The sequence below is a fragment of the Aptenodytes forsteri genome, unplaced genomic scaffold (assembly GCF_000699145.1).
Source record: "Aptenodytes forsteri isolate BGI_AS27 unplaced genomic scaffold, ASM69914v1 Scaffold97, whole genome shotgun sequence".
Classification (NCBI taxonomy): Eukaryota; Metazoa; Chordata; class Aves; order Sphenisciformes; family Spheniscidae; genus Aptenodytes; species Aptenodytes forsteri.
Genome location: NW_008795036.1, coordinates 574,784 through 590,919, shown reverse-complemented (window position 1 = coordinate 590,919; position 16,136 = coordinate 574,784). Strand labels below are relative to the sequence as shown.

The 16,136-nt window shown below is 37.8% G+C and overlaps 1 protein-coding gene across 1 annotated transcript in view; it reads left to right on the top strand.

The window, feature by feature from the left end:
* LOC103896741 (dynein heavy chain 5, axonemal) overlaps nucleotides 1-16,136 on the top strand; it is a 152,017-nt gene that overhangs the window by 98,321 nt on the left and 37,560 nt on the right. Inside the window, exons 50-56 of the mRNA XM_019471358.1 lie at nucleotides 2,571-2,726; nucleotides 2,997-3,179; nucleotides 6,421-6,591; nucleotides 7,018-7,396; nucleotides 8,532-8,803; nucleotides 10,651-10,815; nucleotides 15,827-16,094. Of these exons, the coding sequence (XP_019326903.1) occupies nucleotides 2,571-2,726; nucleotides 2,997-3,179; nucleotides 6,421-6,591; nucleotides 7,018-7,396; nucleotides 8,532-8,803; nucleotides 10,651-10,815; nucleotides 15,827-16,094 (1,594 nt within the window). The remainder of the gene's footprint in view (nucleotides 1-2,570; nucleotides 2,727-2,996; nucleotides 3,180-6,420; nucleotides 6,592-7,017; nucleotides 7,397-8,531; nucleotides 8,804-10,650; nucleotides 10,816-15,826; nucleotides 16,095-16,136) is intronic.

Below are 16,136 nucleotides of genomic sequence, written 5' to 3'. Positions count from 1 at the left end.
AGGCATATCAAACACAAAGCCCAAATTTAGGCTGCATCTTGATGATTAATGCATGTGATAAAAATATTTACTGCTTAATTTATCCACCCTTCTCACTTTCTATGTAGCAGTGCGTCCTGTTTGGGATCTGGGTCTTCTATTTAATTCAAAACTTTCTTTTTTTTCCCTCCTAATCAGCCTACCTTCCATGCTTTGTTACACCAATAAGGATAAGATGGGTTATGATAAAGATCTAAACACATGATATATTTTCAGGCCAGATCGAGTATGATACTAAAGAGTTAGTTGTTAATAAATCAAGTCTATCCTACAACTGTAGGTTATCACATGAATACCATGGTATACTGTCTTCACTCAAAATGAGAGTGATGGATAAGAAAAAGAAACTGGGAATGAAGGTAAGGATGGTGACATCCAGAGAGCTGATTACATCATGGTGATGTCATTAGCTAAATCCTTAACCTGCTGGAGCTTGACCTAGATCTGTATTTGCTAGCACTGTTAAGAAAGGCCCACACCAAATCCAGGTTCTGGTAAATTGAACATGCTCAAAAAATGGTGTAGGAACACAGCTAGAAATGGGAAGTATTGACTGAGAAAAGACAGAAAAATAATGTACAACATTCAAAGATCTTGGAAAAATGGATGCCTTTGAAAAATATGATGAAAAGCTCTCCTGAAACATGTGAGTTGTATTCACAGAATAATTTAGGCATTTTGTGACTGTGTGAAATCTACTGTCTTACAGTAGATAACATGGCTTCCTCTAAATTACATCAGACCTTACTTTGGCTCCCCAAAATTGGATCAAGAAACCCTAGTGTGAGTAACCAACAGGAAACAATAGAGAGAAGGATGTACCTCATATTCCACCCTCTTTGAGACTTGCATCTCCTACTCAGGATTTCAGAGAGCTGCCAAGCTGAGCTCAGGAGTGGCAACAGTGAATCTCCTTCAGTTAGGGACCTACACTGACTCGTTCTGCCATGCTGTAGCCTTTTCCCCAATAATTTTAAAGTGTCCCTTAAGCTGCAACTTCAGTTCCCTCCCTTAATTGGCACTGAGTCTGTATTGCCCGCCCTCGAGGTGGCTGCTTTCTGCCATGCTGTAGCCTTTTCCCCAATAATTTTAAAGTGTCCCTTAAGCTGCAATCCCTCCTCCCTCCCTTAATTGGCACTGAGTCTGTATTGCCCGCCCTGCTGCTCTTGCTATGTGCTGGCGTGCAGCCTGAAGGAGACTGCGAACACACAGGTTCCATTCCCTGGTCCAGTAATTGCGTAAGGATCTTGTATCACATACTCACCAAAGCAGGGACTGGGAGATGTAGATTAAAATACCGTTTCCTCTTTCCCCACTATTCATACACTATAAGTGATGATGACATTTGACTGATGAGCCAGAGAAAAATGTCTACCAGGCTTGCCTTGTGGTCAGTATGTGTGAATATCCAGACTATGAAATTTGTGAATCCTGATGGGGCTTAACTACTGAGCTGCTGAGTACTCTCAAAACTTAAATGGCTTTGAATACACATAAATGCAACCTCTAAATGCGGAGGAATCTTTCCTGATGAAAATTCAGTCAGTTATGGGCTTTTAGACATCCTGGCTCAGGTGTCAGCTGTGTTAGAAGAATCTGAGTTCTCCCCCTATAAAGTCCAGGAGGAAGAGAGTTATGTCAAGACTCTACATACCCAAGTGTTTAGATTATGCCTTTACATCTGGGATATTGTAATTTGCTATAGTCTAGTTAGGGTTATACTGTTGCTCACTAAGACACTAACTTCATCCCTTGGTTTCATTTGGACTAAAAATGTAGGCAACATGCTGTTTTGGTGGATACACATATGCTTACATTATAACAAAGCTAAAAATGGTGGAACATAGTATTAATTTTTGAATAATATACTGTTTTAAGACTATGTAACGTGCCTCTAGATATTTTAATTATACCTTTTTCAAAGAGCGCTGCCTGCAAGACAAGGATTTATTTTAAAAACATTTCTATCCTAGGGTTTTTTCTGGTAAAAAAACTACCCCAAAACCATGGCTTAACAGATGCCTGGAAAACCTATTCAATTCTCATCTCAAAGGCTTATGTTAAATTTATTAAATTTAAATAAATGAAAAGGAGTCTATGTGATTTTTAGCCATTTTAAGACTTTATATTGTGAAATGGGAACTGAATTGGAAATTCAACATCTGATGTGAGACCAGGCCTCCTATGTAACACTGGTTCCCTGTCTGAACCCTATAAATATTTCCCTTCTTCACATTAGTGTTCTGAGCATAAATCCATTAATAAATAAAAGGTATTAAGAAACTACAGTTATTAGATAGGTATGTAGATAAGTAAATAAGTAGATCACAATAAAGAAGTCTGATCTCCTATTCTGTTAAGCTTAAAGCAAAACTTCCATTCATTTCAGCAGAGGTGGGTGTTGGTCCCTAAAATGTAATCATTTGTGTAGGTATCCCAGGATGAGTATAATTTTTGAATGTTGCAATAGATTTTATACTGTTTTCTGTGTGCTTGCAAATGCATGCTATATTGTGAACCAATCTTCCTAGGTTACAGTTATGAACCACAAGTTCTTCAGAAGTCATATAGAAGACTGCCTGTCCCTTGGCCGACCTTTGTTAATTGAAGATGTTGGAGAGGAACTTGATCCTGCTCTAGATAACATCTTGGAAAAAAATTTCATAAAATCTGGTTCAGCACACAAAGTAAGATGAATCGTGAACATGAAATTAAAAAACAATAGGACAGATGCTGGCTATCTGGTAGTCTGGAGACTGGCGAGATTCACACCTTTGCAACACTTACTTAGAAAGATGAGTAGTGAACTCATGGGGTTGGGTTTTTTTACCTCTGAAGCAGAAAGTTTAAAAAGTGTAAATGAAAATGTAAAAAAAGAGTTCATCTATTTTTCACTGCATAAAATAACTTTTTCTGAATTCAGCTTTTGAACATTGAGTAATATGTTTTATTTTCAGGTGAAAGTAGGTGACAAAGAGGTAGATCTAATGAAGGGGTTTACTCTTTATATGACAACAAAATTGGCTAATCCTGCCTATACTCCAGAAATCAGCGCAAGAACAACTGTGATTGACTTTACTGTTACTATGAAAGGGCTGGAGGATCAGCTCCTTGGCCGTGTCATCCTCACAGAAAAACAGGTATCTAGTAGCTTGCAATATTTGTATAGAGGGAAGGCTTCTTCAGTATCTGCAGCATGAGTGGATATATTCAATGCCTTGGTTGAAATCAAATGCAAGAACAAAAATGTGAATGAAAGTTTAGGGGTTTGTGCATTTGCTGAAAGACAATGTGGAGCTGTTTTTTAATTGAATGGAGGGACCTAAACATTTATTTTAAGAACTGGCCTTGGAAAGAGAAGAAAGAAAATTATTCATTAAAAATACAACACAGGCATATACATGACATACATAAAGCATCTTTATTCCTTCATATATAGCAAAGGCTCCTTGTTCAGTCAGAAACCTCTTTTATTTCTGAAGTCCTTTTTAAACTTAATTTGAATTACATGAAAAAAATGTTATGAACTTGTACGACTTTTGCCAGCCAGGCTCTAGTGTGCAAGAAGATACGAGATTTTTAAGGAGCCCTGAACGCTGACTTGACTCTGCTCTTACTAAAATTCCCATTGATTACGTGGAAGAAAATACAAGGAAGAAAATCCTCTCTCAGGTGTTTTTCAGGAGTTTTATTTCATAATATCAAATCTGAGACATCCTCCACAATAATTATTCCTCCTAGATTATTCCTATTTCTTTTTGTGTGATCTAACTTAACAGCCTGGTTATCCAAAAACTTAGGAGTCAATTCATAATAGGCACTGGGGACAAACGTGGGTTTTTTACTGTGGCAGTCATACCAATAAATACATGAATGTTATGGTCCAATTACACTAAAATGAAGTATTTTCTTCCTTTCTCATTAAAGTGAAAGCACAGAAGTTGTATTTCACATCAAATTGAATGACTTGTTTATTTCAAATGGAACATTTCCTAATTGTGTCTTTGTGAGAAAAGTAACAAAAATTAAGGTTTGGATTAGCAGAGCTGCTGCTTTCAGTAAGTAACTCAGGTAGGCTTGCTCATGTGAGAGCAGTTCCCTACCTAAGGGAATTCATTTCTCCCTCTGAGTTCCCAAAGTTCTCACCAGCGTGCTTTAGTGGTGCTGTCACTTTCTCCAGCCAACACCTTTCCACTTTGCTCAAACGAGCATTTGCTGAAGTAAGGACTGGAATCTAAGTGCCCTTCCTTCAGTCTGACAGTCACAGCCAGAGGCTGGACAGTCATTGTTATGCCCAAACTTCCTGTGAATTGTTCCATGAAAAATGGAAAAGCTACAACAGCAGGTACTGAGGAAAAGCTATCCATTAGCAGGGTGGGACAAATGCTAGGGATGCAAAACTTTTAATCTTTACTGCAGTAGATGTTTATGTAAGCAAAATTGAACAGCATCAGCAGGAGTGGATGGGACTATCCTGACTGAGTAACTTACCTCTGATGGGAGACAGAGGTTTAAATCAAGATAGAAGTGAAATTCGTTTCTCATGACCTACATATAAAACTCATCTCCCCACACACAGATACCCTCGCTCTGTGTTTTTTTTCCCAGACAAAACTGTTAGAGAATTCATATTGAAGATAGGTAGCAACACCTAGACTGCATTTTGGATCAAAAATATAGTCACTGAAAAATATTCATCCGGTGCTGTGTATCAGTTGAAGAGAGCTGCAAGGGTAGCTGGTCAGTATCAGCACTACTTGCTGCACAGGGACATGGTTGCAGGTGATCAACATTTATTAAGCTGCTTCCCTTTAGCAGATACGAAGAATTCATGGTTGTTCTGTCTCTTCTGTCTCAATAACAGATGAATGTCCTGGTGTAAATAGCCAGAGCCAATGGAGCTCTGATGAATTTAGGTCAAAGAAAAGACAGAGCATGAACAGAGAATCTGAAGAACAGGTTTTCTATTACAAAAAAGAAGACAAGTTTATGATCACTGAGCTAAAGTAATAGATTAAAGGAACCAAGACATTCTTAAAGATTGCTATAGTGATCAATGAAATATATAATCCAAGAAGTGTTTATTCTTCTCAGCTTTAAAGGTTGCTCCTGCAACTATATGAAAAAAAAAAATTATCAGCATCTTTTTGTACTTTGATAATGAAGTTGCTGCCACTATTTGTCTTCAGAACAGCTATTTTCTATGTTACAAATGCGGTTGTGAAATCCTCTTGCAAACAAAAGCCTGGCATATGGTATATTTGCTAATTTTCTGAAAGATACTCTTTACAGGCTTACAAATAGAATGGGTGAGGTGCCTGTTCTTAAACAAAGCATGTCCTTAAGTAGAATTTAAGCATGCAGTTAAATGCATGCTTGAGTGCTCTGTAGAACTACTCCTTTTGTGTAATTCTAATCTTTTTTCTGTTAATGGTAAAGAAAGAGGAGAAAATGCAGAAAATTTGAAGCTGAATGACTGATGTTTAAGTCATTCTCCTCTTTTGGGATGCGGTTATTTGTAGCTTCCACAGAGCTACATTCTGTAGCCCTAGAATATATTGCAAACAGGTTTCCAAATAAGAAGTTGGTGAGAGTAAAGAAATTTGTCACTGTTTTGAAATACAGGAGAGCCTCTCCTGTACTGCATAACTCTGTACATCTCCTTTTTCTCTAACTTGGAATGTTGACAAGAATGAAAATAAACTGAAGCCATAGGTGTAGGTAGACTGGTGGTATTAACTACCCTTTTCTTACAGGAAGGTTGACTTGATTGATTAAATAAAGGTAGCCAGCAAGGGTACCCCTGAGCTGTGTTGGACTGTGCAGTATAGATGCCTCGTTTCACTTGGCATTGTGTTGACTTGTCTGTCATTGGTCTCTTGCCATTGTCTGGCTTGTAGAAATAGCATATAAATTCCATATGACATAGATAATAATTGTAACATTTCTTATTTTATAAGCAGACTTTATCTTGCAAAGTCACAGAATCATAGAAATTAGAAATGGAAAAGGTCATCCAGTCAACTTCCCTAACAATGTAAAATCCATCCATACAATGCATCTTTCAGTCCTTTGATTTAATCTTAAGAACCTAACACTTTTATCACTTCCCATTGGAAACTAGCTTTAGTGCCTTGTGCATCTTACTATGATGAAACTTCCTGGTAATTCTGATGTGTTTTCTCTCCTCAGTATGCTGCATTAATCAAATAAATGCAGTATACATATAAATTACTTTAGTATATAATATTTCTGTGTTTTATAGAAAAAGCAGCAAAGCCCCCAATCTATCATGCATGAAATCACATGTTTTCTGTGTCATTATAAGGAATCTTTCTTTGAATTAATCTTAAGTATTATAAGGAAAATTTCTGAATACAGGAACTGGAGGCAGAAGGAGTCAAACTGATGGAAGAAGTGACATCTAACAAGAGGAAAATGCAGGAGCTTGAAGATAATCTACTCTTCCGTCTAACCAGTACAGAGGGCTCTTTGGTTGAAGATGAGTCTCTGATAGAAGTCCTAAGAATCACTAAAACAACAGCAGAAGAGGTGAATTTTGAATGCATTGCAGATACATTTTCTATTTGTAATTTAAAGATTATTTGTAGACAGATTTTTTTTCTGCTTTTGTTTTTTTCCATTCAGAGCCACTATATAACATCTGACTTCTTAACAAATAAATAGTAGAAACACCATCATTTTTTCTTCGTAAAATATTGCAAAATTGAACTATTACCTGGATACCGCTTTATATTCCAGCCATACTTTGCAGGTGTAAGTTTGAATCAAATCCCATTGTGCTTGGTGTTTGAACACATGAAGACACAATGTCTGTGTTGAAACAATGACAGAGGGAAGCAAAGCTTGACTAAAAATACCATTGTGATCTTAATCAAGACCTTTTATTTTTGCTTGTGCGGTATAAATCACAAGTGACATGACTTAATCTTCATGGTCTTTTCCATTAATTTTAAGGTCAGTGAAAAATTAAACACAGCAGCGGAGACAGAAGTGAAAATCAATACTGCATGTGAAGAGTATCGGCCCGTTGCTGGTCGTGGTAGCATCCTTTATTTCCTAATTGTGGAAATGAGCTTGGTTAATGTCATGTACCAAACATCCTTACGGCAGTTCCTTGGCATTTTTGACCTATCAGTGGAAAGATCTCAGAAATCTCAGATCACAGCAAAAAGGGTAGTATATGTAATCGAGCATCTCACCTACGAAGTCTTCAAGTACACAGTTCGAGGGCTGTATGAAAATCACAGATTCCTGTTTACATTGCTTCTGGCACTGAAGATTGACTTGCAGGCCAAGAAAATTTCACACACTGAGTTTGAGACACTGATCAAAGGTAATTTCTCTAAAAATGTTCCTGTTTACATATGTCTGTGAACTGCCAAATTCAGATTTTGCAGTGCTTGCACTAACAATATGTTGTATCCCATGGATCTAATGTTTTTTAACTGGTGAATGAAAGCATATATAGCCCAAGAAGGAATTAAAAGACAAATTTTCCAAAACAAGAGCAATATAGATTATTTATTATCAAAATAATGCTTAGATGAGGATTTTTAACTGTTTTACATTGCAAAACAGAAAAAAAAATGTCCGTTACTTTGTAAGAGACCCTATAGTTTTCTCCTGTGTGCCTCTTTTTTGAGTTGCCACATATGTATGTCTGTGAGCTTGGAGACAGTCAGCAAAATCTCTTTTGGTGGCTGGTGAGCAGTCATGTGAATACATAAGGACTCTGTACCACATTTAACTGTCAGTATAAAAAAAGTGGAAATCTGTTACATGTTGTAAAACATTGTTACATGGCATTGCATTATGCCACCACTGCATGTCACTACTCAGACACAATGACAAAGACAAATTTTAGTAAAGTTGTAAAATTTGATAGGGGTGGACTCCACTGCCTCCAAGATATGATAAGTACAATCAGGTACCAAGATGAGATAAGTACAGTCAGGTACTTGCCATTCAAATATCTCAGTTTGCTTTGCAAACACAGATTTAATGTTCAGCTGTGACTAAGCTGTGTTGGAGGTGCAAACGGGCATGATACTGGAGTGGTGGTTGAGCTGAGGGGCGGTTGAAGTTGCACAGTCCCGGAAATGAATGCACCATGTGCTTTCTTATTCTGTAGTCTAGGTGAAGGGAGATTGGACTAACCATAGGTCCTTTCTACATCTGGTCTGAAGACTTGGTTTTGAGTATCCTTTTAGGTAGGCAAGTTTTATTCCAGCTCTACAAATGGAGAAAAAGCAGCACAAAAATTACTGGGATATCAGCTTTGGGAGGCACTGAGACCACTTCACCAATCCGTCTTTGTTAAATGACTCTTCCATGCAAATTCTACGTCTCCATGTCCTGGTTTACAAAGATTTTTACTCCCTAAATTATAGAAATAAATATTTTTTATTACTTGTCATTTTTCTGTTTAACAATGGTTGTTTTCCTCTACAATGCTTTTCACTTTGCAGGAGGTGCCAGTTTGGATCTGAATTCTGTGGAACCAAAACCAAAAAAGTGGATCCTTGACATGACATGGCTCAATCTTGTGCAGTTATCTAGCTTGTACCCTTTTAATCAACTTCTGGTGCAAGTTGTTAGGAATGAGAAGTCTTGGAAAGCTTGGTTTGATGAAGCAGCACCTGAAAAAACTGTTATTCCTGATGGGTATGACAGCTTACTGGATCAATTCCGTAAACTGCTCCTTGTTCGTAGCTGGTGCCCTGATCATACCGTTGCCCAGGTAAGATAGGCTTTCGTACAATGGTTGTGCCATGTGGCATCTCCTGTAGAACTGCTAGTTCCAAACTGATGTTCTCTGAATTTGCTTTTTTTTTGTTGCAGAGTGAGCTATTTTGAAAATCAGATATTGAAATCCTTATAATAAATATATGTGAAAGAAATATTCGTTGATTTTATTGCAGTGAATTAGAAAGGGCATTGCAAAACATGAAATAAATTGTGTTGGAGCTGTAAGAATACCATTGGTTTTGTGTGGCGCTTCTAAAGTGGAGTCACTTGTAAAGCAGTTGCATTCTTCCACTGAATCAGAAGATACACGCTTATTTTTTCACAGAAGAAGTCAAAGAGAACAGTTCACTGTGATGACAGGTGCACTAAAATAGCAGATAAACTGTTTACTTACCCTCCATGTTGAGGAAGTAATAATTACGACTATCTCATGGCAGATATTGTAAAAGAAACTGCAATAGACTAGCAGTTTCTCCACGGTCTGTGAAATTTGGGTTTGTCTTCTCTATGTAGGTCTAAAAGAGATGTATGAGCCTATGAGTATCCTCTTTTCACTTTTTTTGTCTTTAGCTACACTGGAAAGTAGTTCTTCTGATTTCCTGCATATCTCAACTTTACATGTTACATGTTGTGACAGCAGGTGTGTTGTATTTAGGGGACACCATTTTTTCATGGACCTCTTTTTGAACAAGACCCCCTCTATCCTTTTTCCTTCTCTTCAGATGGTAAATAAGAGAGAAGTATGGGAGGTCCATCTGCCACAATTTAAACAGACCAAATAATAAAGCTGCTACTGCTCATTTATCAACACTTACTGTCTTGCACAACCATCTTTGAGAAAGAATGTCTCTGAACAGTGGTTTCAAAAACTGTAATTATTTTATTTTTTGAGGGAAGAGGGGATCCTTTTTGTTACTATCTTCTTTATCTCTTCTTTCCCTACTGTGTTTCCCCAAATGTTACCAAATTTTACCTCTTTTCACTAGGGCAGAAGTTACACTTAATAGTGGATGATTGAGTTATTTTTTCTGGAATTGGCATCTTCCTCAGTCCACCTTGTTCCTGGGTATTTCTCTCCATAATACATGCCTCAGAATCTGTGCTAGTAGTTTACACAGTTGGAAAATCATGTCTGTCAAAAAAGCGTTTCATACACCAGGATAGCTTTAGAAGTCCTTTTAGAAAATGTCTGTGAAAAGAGGACAATAGAGGCATAGGGAAGGTTTGACCTTTAAGGATAAAGTCTGAGCTGTGTTTATGTTTTGTAGAAATAGATATTCAGCATAAGAGTCTTGAATTGGATAATCAATGGACAGGAGAATTTCTGTTTGAAGTTCCAACAAATATATGGAAGATTGTAACTGGGTCAGATGAAAGATCTGTCTAATCTGCTATGCTGTAGAGACAGTGTCAACAATACATGCTTAGAGGAGCCAAGAATGGGGCTGGTATAGAGAAACTCTTTTGTTTGGCTATCCACCAAGCTTTAGCAGTCAGTAATTTAGGGGCAATATCTGGGCCGTCCTCAGAGCCAACAGTGGATCTATTCTGCATGGATTTCTTTAGTTCTTTTTAAAAAAACATTTAGCATCCTCTAGCAACAGTGTTCACAGGATGGCTGTTATGTGAGCAGAATTCTTTCTTTGTTTGAAGTTTGCCAGCTGAGAATTTCAATGGTTGCCTCCTGTGGACTGTAACTTTTTTTACACCAAAGTTGAAAATGAAAAGTTTAGAAAGTTGTTGCCTTCCAATGTAGGTATTGATAAATTCCACATCAGTGATTAATGCTAAATAAAAAAAAGAAAAGGTATATATTTCTGGTAACTTGGTTTTTTTTAGGCTCGACACTACATTGCAGAATCTCTTGGAGGGAAATATGCGGAAGGATTTATTCTTGAAATGGAAGCAATGTGGACAGAAAGCGACTGTCGAACACCTTTGACGTGCTTTTTATCAATGGGGTCTGACCCCACTGAAAATATAGAACGTCTTGCAAAATCAAAGGTATCCTCCTAAACTGAGTTTGCTAGAGCTGATAAAGACATTTAAAACTATCCTTTGAACTAGAAATGGTATTTCCACATTTTATAGAAGTTCGAATGATGATATTTATATTCATACCAGTGTTCTCTGGAAGTTAATTTTGGACCAGTAGCCAAAATGCATTTACTAAGAAAATGGAAATGTTACATTCTTGCTTTTTCTAGTTATTTGATTCCAATGAGCCCTCTGTCTTTGTCCAGCAGACTATGATTGTCCATTACTTTGTGAAAGTACTTAGCTGTACGAACAAAGCAATACTTGTGGTTTACACTGTGTTACATTCACTGTAGGAGCTGACAGTAATGATGATTACAGGAAGATACAGAAAAAAATCATAAATATGGTGACAAGAGAAATTAATTTGGAGACCCTACCATTCAATCAGTTCACTTGATGGAGATGTTCAATGTTTCTTACAGTACAGCATCACTTTAAGGCACTCTGTGCTTTATGTTTTATGATTCACAATGTAGATGCAAGTATAATTTTCCCAAGAAGTTACTCACAGTAGATCTCCATAAATTTTCCTCCCTGTTAGAATGCATCTTTATTTAGAGGTGCAGGATTTTGGTATGCACTAAGTAAGACTTACTTGCAAAAGTGGGGAGCACCCACAAATTTCTTTAGCTTATTAATTAGAAAGTTTAGATGCTCATTCTCTTTGAAAATCAGGACACTCATTTTATTTATCTGACTGTGATAAAGAGTGCTTAAATTTAGGAACTAAACTGTTTAAACTTAGGAATCTTAAGTCTGAAGTTGTTGATGTGATCCTTGTCCCCAAAAACTGTGCAGCCAGATAGCCAGCCAATATACAGACGTAGGGAAGGAGAAGGACAGCAGTTGGGTGAACAGGATTTTTAAGTTTATTGGAAGCAATGCATTGGAAGAACAATTTTACTCCTATTCACAAAATATTCTATTGCCTTTTCCTAAGATATGAGAGACATTTTGACTTTGTAGAAGATTCAAAATTAACTGCAAGAATATTTATAGACTAGAAATGGGCAATTTTTTTTAGTCCCTTTTCAAGTCCGAGTAAACACATTAGGTGGTTGTGATTGGATTCCCGTTTTCATGGCCTATGGTATGAATACAAATGGAGTGTCAGCTTTATGACGACGTTTTCATTCACCTATTCGGCTCTTCAATATATGTATCCTGTGAAATGGACTCCTAGATAGGTACTTACCCTGTCTCCAGTAGGAGTTACTTTCTGTAATCAATAAAGAGAAAGAGTGGCTCCTCTGAAAGCAATTCAGAGCACACGATTGAAACTTAACTCTGACTCACATCAAGGAGTTGAGTATTTCTATCCCATTGGCCATGCAGGGGGACGAGTGACACTAACCTCCTAATAGAGTCACTTGAAGTCAGCTGATCACTTAAAGTCACTCTTGCAAGGAGTGGAACAAAATGTTCTCCCATTCTGTCAAATCTTAAGCAAGACCTTAGCCTGTCTGGGAAAATGCTGGTAGGTAGAAAGTGCTCTGTAATTGTGACTGTTAAAAGACAGCAGTTTTTGCCATCATTCTGAAAGTATATTGCAGTGGGCAGTTTTAACATGTTTTCATGCTTTAAGGAAACGTATAGAATAATAGAAAGTGAGGTTGCCAAAGAGCTAAAGGGATTTCCTTGTTTATTCACGCATGGTTTATGAACAAGGCAACATCAGCTAGGCTGTCATAACCTGAAGTTCAACTGTAATGTCAACTGTAAATGTAAAGTTAACTGTAATGTTTAACTGTAAAGTTCTTGTCTGATCTCTTGAAGTAAAGATCTTACCACACAGAATATAGAAACCTTTCAAATTTACAAAAGCCATCCAGATTCTGCAAATCAAACTACAAACACAGATCTTTTTTAAAGTAAAAATGTATATTAACATTGTGGGACTGGGGGAGCACTTCTGTAGTTCTCTAGCTTTTGAAAAATGTATCTAGAAATCATTTACAGTTTTCAGAAACATTTGCAAGAGGGCTTTGTGTTTATTTTGCAACTTTTTCAACAAATTGTACTTGGTTCCTATCTTTCTCTGGGCTTTCTTTGCTTTTTTCCAGAATAAACCTTTGATTTAACATAGGTTAGCTGCACCAAGGATCTGATCTTGGTATATATGTGATTCTATACCTCCAAAGTATCCTATTTATTGGGGTTTTTTTCTTCTTAATGATAGAAAACTTCCAAAAGACATGCTGGGCCTATTTTTCAGTGATTTCCCTTTTGCAGGCATGATTTGTAGTCTTAAAATGGATTGTTAATACTGATGGTACCTCTAAGTATGATAGTAACAATATAAATCAATTATCTGCAGTTGGAAATGTTCAAATTTGTGACCAGAATTTATTTTTCACTCTAAAATTTAGTTGTTCAGATGGCCTTCTCCCAAAGAAATGGAAACAATATCTGTGACTACTGAGCTATATAACCTTGTTTATAAACCAAGCAAGCTGTATCTTAAAACTAGTTGTATTTCTGCCCTATTTACTTTCACTTGAAGATGGAGTGAAAATTTAACTTTCTGAATTAAAATGAAGTTCATTATGCCTAGCACTTTGACTTCATTAAAACCAGATATTTTTATTATTGTAGAGATAGTTTCTTCTTTCAGGGAATGATGCAGAGAACCTTCAACAGAACTGTCAGGGGCACTGTGGTGACTAAAATGATAGTATTTTCATCTGCATAGCGATGTATTAAGATGACACAGAGATATTGGTATGACTCACTATTGAGAGAAACATTCTGTACACAGACATTTTGATAGAGTTCTTTCAGAAGGAGTAAAATGAGGACAGTCCATAGGGAAAAATATTTTTTCCTTGTCTTGACGTTTCTATAACCTTTAATGATTGTACATTTCAGAGGTAACATTGCTGAGAAGAGCAAATTATAAGCAGATGCTTTGTTAGGGAATAATGTACCAGCTGAATATTTATGGACTCTGCAGGGGTAGTCATAGTCTTTGACTTACAGGAGTCCTAGCTGTACTCAGATACATCTTAGAAAAGGTAAAGTTTTTGCTCCTCCAGCACATAGCCAACTTCCCAGGCTATTTAGCTTTATTTCTTTTAGCTGCAATTTCAGGTTTTACTGACCTGAGAGCAGGGTTTAACTGCTTTCTTATCTTTGGCATTGTCTTCTCCTTAAATCTTTTGCCAGGATGTGGAGGATCATGTACAGCAGCTGTATTTATACTGTTCAGTAAAATCAGGTCATGGCCTGTTCTCTGACCCTAAGGCCAAATGACCTAGCACAGCTTGTGTCCATATGCTTAACCTTTATCTCCTGCAAAAGTAGGGCAGCCTCATCCACGCTGTTTAGGACTGGGTGACTTCCTTCTTTTTTGTTTCACAGTGAGAGAGTCCCAGTAGCAGGAAAACTTAAGATTAACTTTGTAGCTCTCAGCCAGCTGAAGATAGGCCCAGACTGATGTCTTTATGCAGCTCATCACTCACAGCATGAGGGATACTCAGCTGTAGGTCTTGAACATGAAACTGTCCATGAAACGAAGTCTTTTCATCAATTCCCTTGCCCTCAACGTGTATATAGTTTGATAATTCTGGTTTTCCCTGGTAGGAGTCAGGCAGCCAACCTAAGCCAGGGGACTACTTACTGTCATGGTTTAACCCCAGTTGGCAACTAAGCCCCACACAGCCGCTCGCTCACTCCCACCTGGTGGGATGGGGGAGAGAATCAGAAGGGTAAAAGTGAGAAAACTCGTGGGTTGAGATAAAGACAGGTTAATAGGTAAAGCAAAAGCCGCGCATGCAAGCAAAGCAAACCAAGGAATTCATTCACTCCTTCCCATGGGCAGGCAGGTGTTCAGCCATCTCCAGGAAAGCAGGGCTCCATCACACGTAACGGTTACTTGGGAAGACAAACGCCATCACTGTGAACATCCCCCCCTTTGTGAGGTGGTGTGAGAAGCAGAAAAGGCCTCAACTCTGTGTAAGCGCTGCTCAGCAGTAGCAAAAACATCCTTGTATTATCAACACTGTTTCCAGCACAAATCCAAAACAGCCCCATACTAGCTACTATGAAGAAAATTAACTCTACTGTAGCCAAAACCAGCACACTTACTCAACAAGAACAAGGGTAGTAAGAACAATCAGCAAGAGGGGGTCTGCCTGCACATTACTTACAGATTTGTAAGGTCCTGATCGCAAGCTAGTCAGCTTGCCTTTTTCAGATCCCCTTGTGAGAGCTTGTATCATCTTCTGTTTTTCTGAACAACTGGCTTTCTTCTCCCATGGCCTCTGGAGGAAAGACTCCATAAATTGCCAGAATTCTTGTGTTTGCATTTATGAGCTTTGTCTCTTCTGAATCCAGAAAACTAACAGCTAGAAAACTAGCTAGAGGTAGCAGATCACCAAACTAGAATCCTCTGAATCAGTGTCTCCACAGCTGTCAATTAACAATACAGGATGTTTGCTAAGGAATGACTTAGTGTGAACCAATCTCTCCTGTCCTGCCTGCCTCCTTGACAGTTCTCTGTTAGATGCAATAAATATGTTCAGACAGTAAAAAGACACCAACATTGTTGGCTTTACTCTGTGCATTAATTATTATGTAGTGCCTTAATATCTGTCCATCTCAAGATAGTCCACATCATAGGAAAAAGAATAGTTGGGCAGCTATGTTGCTGTGTGTATGTCCTGCTTTATTTGGGAAAGTGGGGAAAAGGAAGGGAAAATGTTTCAGTTGTCTTATCCCATTGACTTTGTCAGACCTGCAAAAAAAGATTATGTCCAGTGAGTGTAGTTTTCTTTCAGCAGGTGGAAGATAAGAGCAACTTGGAGGGTTTTGCTGTTTTGTTTACTCTGTTTTAATATAATCAGTCTCCACTGATATTAGTGGTTTTCTTTGTGGCACAATGTCACTACACATGGACTTACAGAAGCAATATGTCATGTGTATAATCATTCTAAAGAACTATATATATAAAAGAAACTTTCTTTTTTCCTTCCAGAACATTCCCTGTCGTGCCATTTCAATGGGTCAGGGCCAGGAAGTCCATGCAAGGCGCCTATTAAATCAGTGCATGCAAGATGGAGGATGGCTCCTTCTACAGAACTGCCACCTTGGCTTGGAGTTTCTTAGTGAATTAATGGACATCATTGCAACAACAGAATCTATGAGTGAAGGTTTCAGGACCTGGATCACTACAGAGGCTCACCCAGAGTTTCCTATTAATCTTTTACAGACCTCTATCAAATTTACTAATGAACCCCCTCAAGGTAGGAAATCATGCTTTTTTTGAGTTTTGGGGTGCTTTTACC